Consider the following 18,207-nt stretch of genomic DNA (forward strand, 5'->3'; position numbering starts at 1 on the left):
TAAATCATAGGTGTTGTATCATGAAAGCTGAATTGCACTTGGCAGTCACTTCAGCGTGTCTTTTTAATAATCACTGTCAGGCTGTGATTAGTTTCTGACCTAAGTGCAGGTAGATGCTATAAAATGTTTTGCATGTTTCTTGAAAATCAAAGAAAAGCTTTATGTACAGTGAGTTGATATTTTCTATGTATTTGAATACAAAATTAAAATTTTGACTAGCTCGTGCATTGGGCATATTATAATGTACAAACCTTATAGCAGAATGTTTTATGTACTAAGCTGTTGTTTTCCAATTAGTGTGTATATTCTAATTGAAAAAAGATTAGCTTAAAATAGTATTTTGTATTTGTGACTTTATACTTCCAGTTCTGCATGGTGTTTTTGTCCCTCACCTTTTAAAACAATTTGGTTAAACTATGTTTGACCTTATACACAGAATTTTATCGATGGCTGACAAAGCCGAGTGATGTAGACGTCCGGTGAACACGAGCAACCAAAACATGAAAGACGGCAATGAGGTCATGCTGGAGGCAGAGCTTTCGCTGCATTCTTAACCTATCACAGATTATAGTTTGTCAGCAGCTCAGGACTTAGAATGCTTACTATTGCCTCCAACATGACTGTGCCCAACTTCTAATTGCATAAAATTTGGTGTCGACAAAATAAAACCATTCAGTTGTATAAAAAAAAATAACACATATGAATATACATTTATTTGTGCAGGTATAGGGAAACAAAATACTAGTCATTCTGACAAAATGACTTTTTTGTGAAATAAATGGAAATATTGTGAAAGAGAGGGCTTCCTTTCTTAAAGGGGTCATGAAACGCTTTTCCAACTTTTTTCTGTTTAGCTTTCCTCCTCAACTCATAAATCGCGCATGCCACCAAATAGTTCAAGAAGACGAGAAGAGGGGAGGCCCCTCTTGCTCTGAATCTGGTTTATGTACCCGGACAGAGCCATTGTCCCCCTAGAAGATTAGCTTGTCGCTCAAAATTCAGACAAAAGTTGCTTTCCCCAACCCGTTCACCTCGGAGCTGACAGTGCTGTGGAAGCTATGTGCTCGTTGGGCCAGCCACACTTGCCACATGATCACGCTCCTCCGCGCATACCCACGCGCAGAGATTGAGGTCAGGTGATGAAAGGGCTGATTGGTTCGGCAAGCGCGTAGCTTCCACCACAATGTCAGCTTAGGGGTGAAGGGACTAAATGAGGTCCGGTTTTGTGTGACGTGCGTTTGGACCCGATGACGCGCTTTTGGGACCGCGGATGTATCACAGTGAAAAGGCAGAGACCTTACGAAGGGGAGGAGGTACGAAATAGTCCGCTGCGTTTTCAAATTTTCGCTCTGAAAGTCAGGCTTTTGTCTTTCTACCTTTTTTCTTTTCGCCCACTGAACGATGTGCTATTAGTAAAATCCCAATCGAAAATGATTTATCCCAACCCAAAATCCGTTTCATGGGCCCTTTAATATCCTAACTTCAGACAGGGCATGGGGCGTATGGTCTCTCTTTCGAATTCCAAACCTCCAGCACGTGCTCGTGGCCTTGCATGTACATTAGAAGCTCACAAGACACTAAAGTATTATAGACGGGGAAGCTCGTGCTCAAGGCGAGATAACTGCACGAGCTCCAGGCTGTTTTATCCTCGCCATGACAAGACGGAGTACCATATTTTTGGAACTCTAGTTCGCACCCGGTGCACAAACTGCAAAAAACACATTTGGCATTAAAAAAATAATCTTTAGGCTGCAGTAACACTGTGAATACATCATACAAAAGACTGTTTGCAGACACTAGCATGTTTCCTTGTATCCCAGTCCTGTCACATTGGACAGATAAAAAATGTCTGCAAACATGTTTGCACCACAGATATGTATGCAGGAAACATGCTAGAGGACAATAGATTTTTTCCCGAATTAAAGGGCCCCTGGTGGCACAGTGGCACGAAATGAATTCTGGGTACCGGTTGGCCACTTAGTTTTGGTTTCAGCTTCAGATTTTGTTATGATCATTGTGTCGTGACGGAACACGCTGCTTGCGTTTTCATTGCTGTGACTTCCTACAAGTGTACAATACTGTAGGTGTTGTTGAGAGATACCGAAAAGAACCAACCACTTGGCACTGTTTTTATGGTTCCCGACGTGGCGGATTTTGGGCAAAGGTAGGCAAATGTAGAATGATGGATTGCAACGTCCCTGCTGGTGCCCCTGTCGTGCAAGCATGTTCGCATGCGCATGAAAAGCAGTTATGCAGGCTTGGAATTTCACATGCTTGGCTGCAGGAGTACAGACAGCAGCTGTCTGATCAAAACCGAAACCATGCCACTCCGCTCCGTGGCCAACTGGTTCCCAGCGTGCAATGCATGCAGTGTTGCATGGAGGGATTTTTGAAGGGGGCCCATCAGAGAAGACACCCTCTTCCACTGAGCAAACCAGGTGCAAACAAGAGAAGCCTCATACACACGGGACTTATGAGTGATGCAGCCGTACCCTACAAATAGGGCAGCAGCTTGCACGACCTAGCGAGTAAACTTTTTGTTTATTTAATTGAGAAGATGTATACAGCAAAATTAGGCATTTTAAAAAATACTCTTTCTAAAAATTCAAATTTGTGTTACAGGAGTGTTTTTACGCTCCGGAGCGTGCGCAAGTTCTGCCCTTGGCATCACTAGAAATAATATAAGAAATATATTATTGTTTTCTAGATCATTCTACCAGGGTGAAAGGAGAGAGAAAGATGAGCCTCTATGTATGGGCAGTTCCGGCGGTAGAGCCCACCGGAACTGCCCAAACGATGAGAACGGCGCGTGCCCTTTCCCTCTTCTACCTCACCAAATCGGTTCAAAGGCCCGTGGAGGGCGGCCAGTTTGTAGTCTGCTACCAGGATCGGGTGCATACCCTTTGCATCTTTTAATCCGACGATTCCACTGAAATGCCCAAAGGTATGCAGATTGTGCTGCAGTCAAACAAAATGACACCACCCAAAGACCCCTTAGTGAATTAGTCTAATGTTTACCTGGTTACCTTCATCTTTACAGCGTCTGTTTTTCCCTTGCCGTCCTTAAAACTCGGAGCCGTTACTACATGAGTAATGCCATCAAAAACTGCAGTGTGAAGTCCTTCATATAAGCTTCTCAAGTGATCATTCCTCTCAATCTCCTCTCCACGAACTGTTTTATTTCCTGATGTCTCTCTTTATATCGAGCGCAACTTAAAGAGGAGATGAGAGAGCTTGGTGCTTCTTGCACAGAGGGTGCAGTGACGTGAGAGCACACAGCTCTGATGGGAACGACAGTGTAGAGACGCACTACCTATCTCGCTAGCCACTGTCTCCCTCCATTCCTTGCGAACAAGACTGTCATCTGCCCTTTGTGCAGGGCGTCACAGTCTGGCAGTGGAACGCTGAATGCCAAACGCCAGTGTCGTGTGCTGTAGTCACTGGCAGGATGAAACCAGCGAACGCCACTTTCGAACGCCCAGCCTCCTGCATGCGCTTCTCATCTACCGCCACGCTTTGGCTGCGCGTGCACACTCAAGGCTAACAATATGTCAAAGTGTCATTGAAGGTGGGAGGCTCGCGCTTGAGGCGAGATAACTGAAACTCCTCCCTGCTGTTTTGATTGTCAATAAATATTGCCGACATGTGCGACCAAAGCATTGTTGTGGTCAACATTCCACGATTGGCCCAACGCTGACTATGAAGCCGCAAGATCTTTAATTACTGGGTGATATTTTGTAGCATGAGCTACACTGGCCGAGGTTGAGCAGTTTCGCGTGGCTCGCATAATGAGCCGTGCTGCGTGCTGTGCAAGCACGAGGAGCAGTGACGTCACTCGGCGCACAGCTGGCGGGGTGGAGCCGCTGTCACCGCGGGCTCTGCCGCCACTGCGCATGCCTCACCGGTCTGCACAAGCGCGAGGAGCAGTGACGTCACACGGTGCACAGCTGGTGTGCTGGAGCCGCCGCCGCCGCAGGCTCCGCCGCCACCGCGCGCCTCGCCGGTCTTCACATTCCAGAGGAGTGATGTCGTAGCCGCGGCAGACGCACTGGCGCCGCCGCGTGCCCAGCTGTGTGCCTCCGTTGCACAGTAACCAAGTCTGACGCTGCACCAAAGCTGCTTGATAGCGCCTCTCATTTTGTGCGCATAAGCTCATGCTACATATATCCTGGCATAGCCGAGCTAAGCTACCGCAATTTTTTCACGAAGGCATGCATGCGGCAATCACTGCACTGCAGACCAGAAGCCCATATCGGAGAATAAAAGCTACCCAGCTTAGCATCCTCCGATAGATGAGCTGGCTAGGCTAGAGTCACCAAATCCTAAAAAAAAAAAAATACTTTTTTTCCCCATCAAAACGTAGCGCCCAGCTCTCTTTGGTCTATGGAATGATCAGTTTCACCTTGAACTCTACATTCTTGGTCGGCCGATTTAAATAGACCTTTTTCAAAACCCCATCAAGCCACATTGGCGGCTGCCATTTCTTGGGCACAAAGCGTGATTGAATCAGAGTCCTCACCGAACGCCGACGCAGTGCAGCACTCGTTTTGAATACGAGCTGAGCCGAGTTCCCGCTGAACGCAGCTCTCGTGTCCAATAGATGCTCAGAGTGAGTGCCCAAGCAATGGCGGACTATGATAATGGGCTACGCAGCTTCTAGGTGGCACATACTTTTGGAAAGGCTCTTGCCGTGACAGGTTGCTTTATAAAGACATTTCTTGTACACCGAGACTTTGCTATCCACGCACCAGCGAAACAAGCGCACAACTTTGCACGGTCACCACATGCGGTGCCAATGCTTGGCGGTATTAAAAATAATTTTTGTGTTTCGAAATAGGTAAGAACATAATTGTAAGGGATTGGCAGAGAAAAGCACGGTAGATAAGTTGATTGCATACATAGTGCCAGAGTAAGCCAAAGACACTCATACTGGCGAGGAATGCATTCAGTACAATGATGTTCCATAGTGATGAAAATTTGAAAGGACCGAAATAGTGATTGCCATGGCAACAGAGACTGATCAGCAGTCACCTTGCGAAATTTGGTAATCTGTATGTTAGTACTTGTTTGTGTCCGGATGGCAGGCAGGGAAGGCAATGGCAGTACTTTCCCAGGATCCAGTGACTTTAGGTGCAGTGAACTTGATCTAGTAAAGGAAAAAGGGGCGACAGAGCCCCATTGGCCACGTCACGGCCAGATTGGAAACGTGCTCGCTGTATTACGGCCTCTACTGTGAAGCATGACAGCCCCTATGTTTGCAAAGCGGCACTGGCACACATAGTGGCACATAGTAGGCTGGAAGTGCCACTGAGAGGTCGGGAGCTCTGCGGCCATGCATGCAGTCAAAGGTCCAGGAGCACGTCCTTGAGCGCTGATCAAAGCTGTGCAAGTCTTGTGCTCTCCTCCTCTCTCCGGAAATTCCACCAAAAGTTTTAGAAACACAAGCTGTCTCTTGCCCCCAAGAGACTTCCAGTCGCTCCATTTCGGCACGCTTTCCAAGCCTGCTGACGTCACAAGAGGGGATTGGTAGTCTTGCACGAGTACTAAACGACGATCAATGGGATTCATCCCATGGAAATGCGTTGGCATTGGTTCTTTCTCACTCCCTTTTCAACCCTTTCCATTCATTTAGGACTCCTTGCCATTCCTTTATCACTGCTTTCCTGTCATTTGTTAACGACTTCCCTCTTTGCTTTCCGATGCACGCTTCGTTGCCTTGCCTCAGGGGTAGCAGCCAAACGATGCTTACGCTCTTCCTCTGTCTCGGCCTGACACCGCCAACGCATGGCCCGGCTTTCTTCCATCGTTACTCTCGGATACGGTCAGCCACATCACTCGTGGAAAGAAGCACACCTATCGCCGGAGCGGCAAATGAGCTGGGCCGCATTCCAAAGCGGCGCCTGCTAGTCTCTGGCTCCATGCCAGCTGTGCGATGCTCATATTAGTTTGAAAGGCCGACGTCAGCACGCGTCCAGCTCTCCCTCTCTTCCCGCCGCAGACACGATACCTCACCACCCAATCTCCTTGCAATGTCATGCATGGCGCTTACAAACGCATGCACTGACTGACACCGGCAGGTTTTCGTGAAAACGAGCGTTCTAATGCTAATGCATTAAAAATCTCCAAGGAATCTCTCGCTAGACTGGTTCTTCAGCTAATCACCTGGAGAACTGGTAATCAAATATTTCATGAGCGTTGTTACACTTTCCTTGTAGGATAGAGGAATAGTGCATATATGCTGCGCGTCTCGGCCACAGGGGAGCAGTGGCCCATAATACAAAGATGCGCGATAGAGAACCGAAACTTAGAAACACGTCAGAATTAAGTTTTTTCGGAACGCCATGAAATGCTGCCCCTGCATTATATCTTTCTAAAATTAGTTGATTTAGTGGTTTTTCATGATGCTTAGCAAGTTTCTTATTTGAACTACAGTCATGTCTCATTAATATGGACCCCGTTAGTATGGATACCCCACTATATGGACACCCCTTTCGGGGGCAAACTGAGAAAATACATGCATTTTTGTCTCGTTAATATGGACAACCCACATTATGGATGATTTTGTACGGGAACGGAGGTTCCCATATTAACGAGACATCACTGTATACGTTTGTTTTTATTAACTAAAATTAGTACATTTTAGTTAATTAGCTCAACAGTATGTTTTCTGCAATTCCTGACATTGCCATGGCTGGCAGTTCGTTTCCAGTTTTTTCTCTTCTCAACCATCCTATTTTTAGGGATTTTTTAAATCCTTTGTTGAAACACCCGGTATGTAACATCTTTTATATGGAACATATATTGAATTTGTATTCAATAGAAAGAGCTACCCTAAAATACCAAGCATCCGCCCATTCCACGATAAGCGCCCACCACTCAATTTTGTGACATTCGAAAAATACACAAAGGACATACCTTTGCATACTGTTGACCTAAGGCCCCCAGTTTTACGTGATTATCTCCAAAATTTGAGTGGGCGCTTGTTTGGGATTTTATGGCAAGTTTGAGCCTTCCACTGATGTCAGTCATTTAAATATTTTAAGTAGGTAGGTTGCACTTAAAAACTTGCCAAACTTTTCCAAAAATCATCCAAGGGACACATGTCTTCAGCCACCTGTCATGAATCACATTTTTGATCACTAGCTATTTTGTTTTGAAAATACTGCACTAGGACTCTTCTGTGGGACTCCATATTTATTTATTTTAATGAATTGGGGAAAAAATATTTTTGAAGTGATTTTTATAAATGTCCAACTGTGCCCCTCTGAGGATTTTTAGCGAAGTTTGGCAAGCTTTTAAGTGTTATCTACTTAAAATATTTTAACGACCTTCACATCAGACAGAAGCTCTAACTTAGCTTGTTTTATTGACTACAAATTCAATATTATATGCCTAAAATAGAATACATGAAAATACATTTGAGTGATGAATGTTTCAGAAATCCAGCAAATGCAAAACAGATTTTATTGAAAATCCATTTTTTTATTTTTTTTATTTGCTTCATGTTTTATTTGTAGCAAAGTCTGATAGTGCTTTATCAGAAAATATAAACATGTAATATAGTATTTTGTTTGCGACCACAAGTAAAGCTTGAATATTGTCAGTTGTTTGCCGACTGCTTCCTCGCATAGGTGCTATTCTGGTCAAGAAAGTGGCATGGTATAGCTACGTAATATTAATACTTCAATCAACATGTAAGATTAAAATGAAGTTAAATTGCGTGTAATGCAGCGTAAAAAGTATTTTATTCCGTAACAAAGTTAATTAGCCGTTTTACAATGCACATCTGACAAGATTTAAGCTTGAATTACAGTCCATTAACAAAATACTATATATTATACTGATATTTTATAATAAACCACTACAATACCTTTCTACTAATAAAAAGTTAAGCAAATAAAAAATAGGGCTTTGACAACACCGATCCCGAATTTGCTACGAAACATTGGTTCATTCAAATCCATGTAACAGATTTTAATTTGTACCTATATTGAATTTGTATTAATTAAAAAGAGCTGAATTAGAGCTTTCAGTTGATGTCCAACTCGTTCAAATATCTTAAATAGAAAAAAAGTCAAATTTGGGGGTTTTACGTGCCAAACCAACGACGGGCATCTGGCTCGCCCCAGCGGAGGACTGAGGAATAATTTCGACCACCTGGGGATCTTTTGACGTGCAACCGAAAGCTCGGTTACGCGGCGCCTTCTCCGCAATAAGCCTCCGTCAGATTGCGGGCACCTCGGCTGGGATTCGAACTCGCCACATGGGGATCCGTAGGCAAGCGCTCTCGCCTCTGAGCCACCGAGGTGGCTCCATCACATGTAAGAACTTACCAAACTTTGCCAAACATCATCAAACGAACAGTTTTTTTTTTTTGTATAATTTAAAAATATAAGAATTTTTTTTCAATTTTTTAAGCCAGGGGTCTTAAACCTGGGGCCCGCAGGTAACCAGCTGTGAGCATCGGGCGCCCATTCCCATGTCTCAAGCGCTAGAAATGGCATGCGCCCATAATGATCTCATGCCGCCCATTCATTTCCACTCGAAGCGTAGCTCTGCTCTTATAATGTCTGACATAGTTTATACTATTTCGTTTTCATATGCCTTGTGTCTCGTTTTAATTTTTGCTTCCCAGATTTCTTCGCTCAAAAACCGACCTTGGCTGCACAAACTCTTGCGCAGCAAGAGAAACTGCCAAAGATAAACCTACGAGTTCGAGATTTTCACCTTCAAAAATTATCACCACTAAAGTAAAAGATTTTTTTTTTTTTTTTTTTAAATACTGCTATACATAGGTAATGTACACTTTAGCAGTTCCCTTGTGGAAAGGTCGCAATATGATTTTAAAACTGCCGAAGACAAACACAGCAGATGCATCACATCTTATTTTCACAAGCATATTTTCACAAAATCAATGCAAGAGCAAAGCTATCCGTGCATGTTTTCACCGACGTAATTTTGTCCACCATTTTTTTTTTTGTCATGAGCAGTCTAGCGTGTGCTCAAGGCAAGCATCCTGAAGATTCACATTACACTCTCAAATCGGTAGTGCACAAAAGCTGGTAAGTTTCATCGCGCCTTTTTTTTTTCCTTCCGAACAATACAACTTTCTTACACAATCTAACAATAAAATGGCGGACTGACGTCACGTGAAAACGCCCTATACGCTTTGACGTCAATAAGAATACTTCTCGACAGTCAAACAACACAGGGGGCAGTGGAAACTGCCACTGATCTCACAATGGCAACTGTCTTTATAATTTTTGAAAAGGAACAAGCACCTGCACTCTTGCAGGGAGGAACGCAGTTCAAGCAGAGGACACGCAGTGTCTTTCGGCCTCAGCAGCTGTGGGCAGCACAGACGAGAGGCAGAGAATGCCCTTTGTTGAGAAGCGCAGAACGGGAAACAAGTTTTGCATTTGCTTGAAACATTGTTGTATTTGTTATGTATGCTTGGCTTGAAACCTTGTTATATTTGTTAGGCAGACGGTGTAGTTTGTTTTATTATGACGAGTCCCAGCTTCTGGAACATTTCCGAATTCAAGGCAAGCAGTGCCAAGATGTAATTACTTGTGATTTCAAAGATCTTTTTTTCAAAGTATAATGTTAGCAGCCTTGTTTCCTTTAAACAATGCATTGTTAGTGCGAGGTACACCAGCCCCTCCCTAGCAAGCTTCTATGCACTTGTGACATAGAACTTACATTGAGCCCCACATTTTTGGGGTATTTTCCAAAGATCTCCATACATTCTGTTTTTGTTTCGAAAGGAAATCTTTTTTCCTTGATGAGTTGGGTAAATCTGAAAATTTACTAACCATTTTACTCATTCATTAATTAAACTCGAAACGACACGAGATGCACTCTCATTTGTTTCAAGTTGATGCGCAATTCCGTTCAGTGTGCAACATGTTCCAAACTCAATAACCACTTGTAGTGCACGCCCGAAATGATGCCAAGCGTAACACCAAACATACGCTAATCCCTCATGTATAAAAAAAGTCAAGCACATGAACCTGCATGCGAAATGTTTGAGAAAATAGAAGCTGCCCCCACTCTTTCTTTTTAACTCTGACATCTTCTTGGTAAGTCATGACGGCCAACTTGCTCACATATTGCTCCTCTCAGCATAAAATCAGCAAGCCACCGGTCCTAACCTATACTCCGTTTCACCTTACGTCTGAGCGCAGCTGATGCTACGAGCCATCGGAGCCAATCCAAGGCCATGCGAGTGTCACATGACCTTGAAGACGGGGCACAGAGCAGGATTGGCTAAAATAGCTCGTAGTGTCCGCCCAGTCTGGACTTTTGGTGAAACGGAGTCTAGCAGCGCTGTGTGAATATTCAAATAATTTGTTATTTGACATTTACTTCGAGATAAACTGTGATATTCATATTTTTGAAAGTGTTGATCGTGGCGGGCTAGCCCCGCTGAGCACGCTTCTTACCGAGCACAGGTGCACTGCAGAGAAGCAACATCTGCGGTGCTTCTTTCCTAAGCGTTGTTCCTCCGCAAGGCACCTGTGCTCGGTAAGAAGCGTGCTCAACGAGGCTAACCCACCGCAATCAACATTTAGAACAATACAAATGTAGCAGTCGTGTACATAGGAAAAGAGCACAACTTCAAAGCGGGGTGGTGCACGTACACCTGATATATTTAAAAAGAAAAATTTGTGAATATTGATACCTACATTAACTTAGCTTTATAATGGGCAATGTACAACAGTAGTGAAAGGCTTAAAAAAATATTGAAAATTCAATTAAAAAATAATTGGCCAAAACCCCAACGTATTCCCTTCGAATACAAAATCCACTATTTGCATGTGACTATAAATATTTTTTATTAAAACAAACAGCAAAACAGAGGCCTATCTAGAACAGTAACAGCAGAAACCCAAGTTCGATACACACTCTGCACCGGTGCTCAAAGCGTAGCACCAATCCAGGCTAGTGCAGCTGAGGCGTTTTCTAAGATCAGGTTGCACAAACAATTTTGCAAATCAAATGAGTCACTATACGTACAAACAAGAATAGTGCCTGTATCGTCTCCCCTCTTGTTATCCTGACCATTCAACGAGAGAATGTTACAATCACTGCTTTAGGGGAAGCTGAAGCACTTTCAATACAGTGCAATCCACTTATAATGATACCACATCTAACGATATACCGCTTATAACGATCAGTTTCTAGTCCAGATACAACGATAATCTGTTATAACGATTGCATTTTTGGGTTTTCTCATTCTCGCTATAAATGGATTGCACTGTATGTGGTAATTCACCAAAGTACCGAATAGGAGAAACGCAAAGGTGGAATCGACTTTGTGCTTTGTCTGCCAATGTCGAATGAAAAGGCTGCGAACACCTTGTCGACCCCTGTTATTCCCGTAGATCTAATATTCATTTGGCTCATGCTCACGGAAGCTTGATCTTACTCCAAATAAACTGTATTAGCCCGAGTCTGTTTGGCACTGAAAAACTGCCTTGTGCAAACTTTTGTACCAATAAGCCCATTGTAGAGTGGGCAGACGCACCTGTTTGCGTGATTGTATTTCATTCTTGCTTATCAATAATTCGTCAACGTTTCTGAATGCTTTTCGAGTCTAGGGAAGGTTTTGTACATCTTGAAAACCTTAGACTCAAGAACAAAAGGAAGAAAACACACACACCGGCCTCTTTCCAAAGCGAGTTTTCTACTTTCCGTGGCATCCTGTCGCCGCGCACGTTTCGAATGTGCACGAGGAAGTCTGCAGGCTTGAGCCGGAGATGCGGCAACTGAAACCCTAGCCTGTCGTTCTACAACTGTTGGCAACTACAAGAACGCAAATTCATGTTTACAGAGCGTATTTTAAAAGCATTTCAGCTTCCCCTTGTACGGCAAGGTACTGTGGATTTTTCGGCCCGCAGACTTTGGCGATGACACAAAGGATATGCACTTGCGCTGACCTTGCTTGTGCGGCGAGCCTCCATGGCCCCAGAATTTGAAGCCTCTTCTTTGCAAGGTTCTGAGCACTACCACAGGGCAGTGCAGCTGCGGTTGGCATAAGTGGGAGTTCCACGGATCCGCCTGCCTTTGAGCTGCACGGCTTCGGGCAACATGGCAGGAACCCTTCGGTGTATGCCTCGGCCTTCGGGAGTCCACGCACGCACCGTGGCTTCCTCGCCGTAGTTGAAGGTGAAGCTAATCCAGCCTGGCAACGAAAAGACACCGCACATTCTTACAGATCCTGCTTGTCAGATTGAAGGAAAGGTATTTATTGGTTAGAAACCAAAAATATCAAATAAAAAACTTAATTCCAAGAGCTCGATTGAATACTCAAGTGGGACCCTGCTGCATGAACTAAACGTCGGTATCTACTTGTATGCGCAGAAAGTTATTCCACATAGGCACATGCTGGAATACCATAATAAGACCCCTTTAAGAGCTATGCCCTCTTCTGGTAGAGCTGAAAATCCTGCCCATTGGCTTGTGCAAAGACTTTATTGAGTTGGCAAGTCCATAACTTCTATAATATTTGCATCAAAGCAAATTTCTGCAGTCCTAGAAGTGTTGCGTTATTCCACCCTACTGCAGTGCATCCAAAGCTTTCAGGAGATTCACCTATTTTTGAAAGGAGTTTACTACAAATTTCTTCTCTTTTCAAAAGCAACTCCGGTGAAGTTTTCCTACGAGGCAAAGTCAAAAAGTAAACGCAATATAGTATTGATCTGCACAATAATAAAGACAAGATTAAAAACGATTTGCTGCTTTCCAACACAGTTCCTTTCGTGTTCAACACATGTCCACCAACGCTTCACAAACCCATAGATGCCGCGGAAGAAAACATATTGCTGCTGACCCCGAAGCCCAGGGATGCACCACCACTTTCAGCTCACCTTATGTACAGAAATTCATTCTGCCAAGAACTGCTTAGAGTGTCCTGGAGAAATTATAATAGCTCTGTGCCAGGTCTTTTCATTATGGTGGGTGTGGAATGCACCGAGAATGTAGACCTTTGTAATTTTTCCGCTGTCGCATGCGCATTGTCGTGCTACAGCGATACACCAAAGGTTGGCAAACCATATCGCACTGACCTAATCACACACTTTAAATTGTTCTCGAGGAGGTCACAATACGACGTGCTCTTGACACTAAATCCCCTGGTGGTGTAATGTTCAACTATTGGTCTTTTATGATCCCACAAGACCGTGAGCAGAGTCTTGCCCTGCGTCGGAACATCTGTGGTATTGGCAGTAAAGTGTGCCTCCACTCTTTGCTTGCCTGCTTGGTCTCTGGCTGGGCATAGTGAATTCAAAATTCATCCCCAGTTGCAATGCACTGAAGAAAATCCTCTCTTTCAGCTTCATAGTGTCGGAGCAGCATCTTGCACACGCCCACACGGCACTCCTTAATGTCTGGCTTAAGTTGTCTTGGTACCCACCTGTTAGACACTTGATGGTACCGCAAAATATTATGAATCATGTAGTGCACCGTGCCACAATTAACATTAATTGACTCAGCCATTTCATTGATAGGGACATGGCAGTTTTCATGTACAAGCCGTTCAACTTCTGATATCGACTGCATCGTCATCGAAGTGTGAGCCCGGCTGGAACAATCAGTCAGACTTTGTTTTAAAATTTTCTGTACCACTCGTACACTCATCCAAGTGTTATACAGGCGCCTCCATACTGTTTCAACACCTTGCAATGAATATCCACAAACTTACTTTTCGCCCTTTGTACCCAAAACCCGGATTACTGAGAGGTGCTCCTCTCTGCTGCACGCTTTCAAGGGGGTGGCCATAGAAAAGAGGACACGGGGGGGGGGGGGGGCAGGGGAGGGCAACTTGGTGTCACAAATTTATAGATATGCAGTTGTTTTATACATTAACCCCAGTTAACCCCAATTTCTTGCCTGGCACTGAAAATAAAACTGAAAAAACACCCCCGAATTAGAAGGAAAATACCGAAAAAACACAACCCGAATAGTGAGGTATAATTTTTTCCTTCTTTTTCTCGTACTGTATTTGACTTTGTAGATATTTGGTCTGAAGAGTTTAATTTAGTGTGGTTATGGTGAAACAGAAACTACCGGCTAGACAGCGACAGCAACATCGGTAATCGGTTGTTATGGCAACAGGGGTGAACATATGCGATGTCACAGTCATACCGTGGTATGAATGTGAAGTCCAGCATTCAGCTTGCTCAGTTGTACCAGCATTTTAGAAAGACTGAATGTTAATCTTAATTTACTGCCTTGTTTCACAGATACCATATACACTGTAGCAAAGATTAGTGCATATTCATAGTATGGCTCTCTAGGACTCTGCTAGGGTCGCCAGCAGCCTATTTTTAGGATGTTCACCAGCATCCAAAAGGTGCTGCTGCAATACCAAACATAAGCAAAGGAAAAAAACATTTTTTTAAACAGCCTGGATGAAAGAAGGATGACATAAAAGAAATTTACAATAAAAAAAAAAAATTTAGAGCTTTATTTACAGTGCGAAATACATTTGTAGCTGGCGCCCAAGGAAGTTTGTGGAAAAGTGGCTACTAGAGTCACGTGGCTGGCCACTATAGTCACGTGGTTCTTGCACTCTTTTGGGCGCTTCCTATGGGCTCTAAAAGTTACTTATTAATCTTTGTTTTAAGTGCAAATGAAAAAATTGGTCAGTGCATAGGTGTACTATGCTGCAGAAATTTCCGTAGAACTATGCGTGGGTGGCACAAGAAATGAGAAGGAAGGTGGGGGGTTAATGCGTCGCTGAGTTGCGCTTGAGAGTACACAAACTGCTCGTGCCGCAGAGGAAGCTAGCTCGGCCGCTGTCCAGAGCGATGACCGAAGCTTAAGGAATCACAGCTGCCAGAGCAGCGTCTATCGCCGTTTCAATCAGACAGGAGTGCATCGCGTTGAAGCGAACAAGCCAGCAGATAAGAAATTGATACAGAAACCACCATTGTTGGTTGTCTATGAATTGCGATAGCATTCATTTAGGATAAACTCAAGGACGACGTCTAAGACGACGTCCAGGAAGACCTCTAGGGCGATCTTAAGGACGACCTCAAGGATGACGTCCCAGAGGACATCTAGGATGACCTTTAGGATAACCTCAGGACGACCTCAAGGATGACGTCCCAGAGGACATCTAGGATGACCTTTAGGATAACCTCAGGACGACCTCAAGGACGACGTTGAGAACACCTTCAAGTTCGTCAGGTCCTTCGAAGAGGGTGCAAATGTGAAGGAGTGTGAGAATGTAAGCTAAAATGGTCTACTGTGCATACCTAATATGCATTAGGAGGCCAGAGAGTCCAAGAAATCTGGGGGGGGGGGGGGGGGTAGCTAAAGAACGCTATAGCATTAAAAGGATGCGTGTGTGCAGTGCGCGGTTCTCGGCAGCAGGCATGGCATGCCATCAGGGAGCGCAGCTATGCAAATTGGTTGCTGCTCCGGTGTTATCTGTGCGACGTCACTTCCATGAACCAAGTTTTTGTGACATCGATCTCCCAACTTTGCACCCCCTTCCAAGCGCGGAGAAAGACATTGTTCTGCGTCAAAACAACATTAACCTTGCAAAAGACTTTTTTACTGGTTTTTTATTTGCACCGAACCTGAGCGCACTGAACGTAGTAACTTAGTGAACTTTTTCTTTTCTCGAAATTCGCTTTATTTTAAGTTATAGGCACATTAAAATTACAAAAACAAGCAAAAAAATAACCTTGTTCACGACATTCTTGGTCCTCTACCCCCCTTTTCCTGCGCCCGTGAACAGCGGTGACTGAGGAATGTGGGAAGGGAGGGGAAGACAGGGAAAGGAAGCGAGGTCGAGGAGAGAGAACCGCTTGGCTGACCAGGACCAACGTCACAATTTCGTCGCATGCCGCATGCGTTCGACACAACCCCATGGGAGGAGGAGGTTTCCACGTCATCCGGTTAAATTATGACACACTGATATTTAGTTACTTGCTCCTTGCCCACTGGGTTGCCCGAACAACAAGAGACGTAGAAACCGCAAAAAAGGTAGACGCTGAAATAGGATTGCAGGACTCCTTTTATAAGCAACTTTCAAAGCCCATAGGAAGCTTCCGAAAGAGCGCAAGCACCTAGCGATAGATCTGTGTGCCAGTCAGAAATTGACGGCGGCGGTGCGCCGGAGAGTTCCTTTCCAGCAGCGGCATGGAGAAAATTAGCTGAGTAATGATAATGATAATGACTTTTTTCATAATTTTTTTTTTTTTTTGTAAACAACTTGATAGGACTCATGAAATTTTGTAGTTTTTTATTTTAAACAATATTATAAATTATTTTCTATGTATAAAAAACAAACAAAAAACTGTTTAGCCGGCGGTGCCTTACACTCAGTGTGCGGCGGCGGCTTGGGGGTACTGGGGACTTCAACTTCAGCGCTGAACGGCTCTGGCATAACTTGTATGGGCGGCGGCGCACAGGTCCACTACGTAACTCCAGCAGGCGCCAACTACAAATTCGTTTCGCGCCGTAAATATAGCTTTAAAAAAATATTTTTTTGATGTAAATTTGTTTTGACATTTTTTCTCTATCCTCGCTGTTTAAAAAGAAACTTTTTTTCTTTGCATATGTTCTTTACGGCGTTAGCCACGGGACAAGCAGGTTCAGACCCTTAAAGGTATAACATGTTTTAGTGTGTAGTTACCAGGAAAACTGTTTACCAAACATAATGTCGGAAGCAATTAAACGAGCGACTGCGTCGAGCGATTGTGAGTTTTGGTTGTCCCGGTGGGCTGTCGTTTTGGTTGTTGTGGTGTGGTTCTTGGGAACCCCTGCAAAAGTGTTGGGCTCACCATGCAAGCAAGTGAAGGTGCCTCGTTTCTGTATGCTGACGTGGTGAGCACGCATCTGACAGAAGGGCTAGACACACGCACAACAAAATATCTGACAAGCAGTATGACACGTCAGAAAGCCCTAGACCTGTGCAAATTGCACACCGGAAAACTCTGAGGTAAAGAACCCCTATAAACGTGTTCCGATTCGTTGTACGAGTCGGCTGTTTTAGCGTCGTGCGTCTAGCGCTTTATCCCTCGTTTTTCACAATGGCAACTAGACGGGGCTCGTAAGGAAGGTGCCTGACTGACATGTGCAAAAGTGGCACGCTTGCAGCTGCTGATGGGATTCTGTCACCACCCCCCTCATCCTCCTCACTCCTCTCGCATTGTGCCAACTTTCCCAAGCTTACTTCGCGCATGTGTGGGGCATACTTCAGCAAAACACACTCATGAGTGCACTCACTCACCTCACAGGTCAGGTGTGAGGTGAGGATGAGAGAGTTCATAATCCTCGAAAACTCACGAGTTTGAGGTTGAGTGAAAAGCGTGAGTTCGGTGAGGGGCGCAAGTTCGGTGAGATTACGAGTTCAGTGAATTCATGAGTTCGGTGAGGGGAGCAAGTTCATGAAGTCAACGAGTTCATGAGTTTGGCAAGGCACAAGGGTCCTGAGGGTCCCTGGGTTTGACGAGGGTTTGTGAGGTGACGTCAAGGATGGGCGGGTGATGTGACTTCTCCATACACTTCCGGGGAAGTTGAGTCGATGCTCGCTTCACAATGGCACTGCTAGCTCGTACGGCTGGTCCTCTATGAGTGATAAGAAAGGACGAAAGGTGCCTATTAATTTAGCTGCGCTCTTCGGCTCCGGCTCGCTTCGCAACGGCTTGGCATGGTCTTTTGCCGCTGGTCGCTGCTTCGTGGCGGGGTGACGAGAAAGGGGACAGGGCTCAACTGCTCGCCTCGGCCGTTCTCGTGTAGACTGCGAGGCACCGATATACTTGCGGCATTTTTTTTATTTTCTGAAGGAGGCAAACGAAGCGCTACACCGGTATGCCTGAAGGCAGAAGTCTTATGCACGGTCGCTAATTCTGAAGCCAATATTAAAATGAAAACCGGCTGGGAACTGTCGTGATTCGCCTGTATACTTGTTTGTTCAAGTTGTAGCCTCGAGTTCTGTAAAAAAAAGTATGAATTCACGTCTTCGTGCTCGAGTACGCCCAAAACGCCGGACTTGTTCGCAATTGGGTTTAAAGGCTGCTACATTTATTTCGTAGGATATAAAAGTGGATTTGATTGTGGATTGTCATAAAAAAATTGCAGACAATAAGTTTCTAGATTACATTCGAAGAAATATGTTAATATTAGCGATAACAAATTGACGTTTCACCCTGCTGTCCGACACCCCAATAGTCGCTCAAAAGGGGGCCA

The 18,207-nt window shown here is 44.5% G+C and overlaps 1 protein-coding gene across 1 annotated transcript in view; it reads right to left on the reverse strand.

Moving 5' to 3' along the window:
• Positions 1-10,813: 10,813 nt before the first annotated feature.
• The window catches only part of LOC8042894 (nitric oxide-associated protein 1), a 38,566-nt gene continuing 31,172 nt past the window's right edge, over positions 10,814-18,207 (reverse strand). The window contains exon 7 of the mRNA XM_029990878.3: positions 10,814-12,187. Coding sequence (XP_029846738.1) covers positions 12,009-12,187 — 179 coding nt within the window. The 3' untranslated portion in view covers positions 10,814-12,008. The remainder of the gene's footprint in view (positions 12,188-18,207) is intronic.

The sequence above is a fragment of the Ixodes scapularis genome, unplaced genomic scaffold (assembly GCF_016920785.2).
Source record: "Ixodes scapularis isolate PalLabHiFi unplaced genomic scaffold, ASM1692078v2 PGA_scaffold9__187_contigs__length_104089568, whole genome shotgun sequence".
In the NCBI taxonomy this organism is placed as follows: Eukaryota; Metazoa; Arthropoda; class Arachnida; order Ixodida; family Ixodidae; genus Ixodes; species Ixodes scapularis.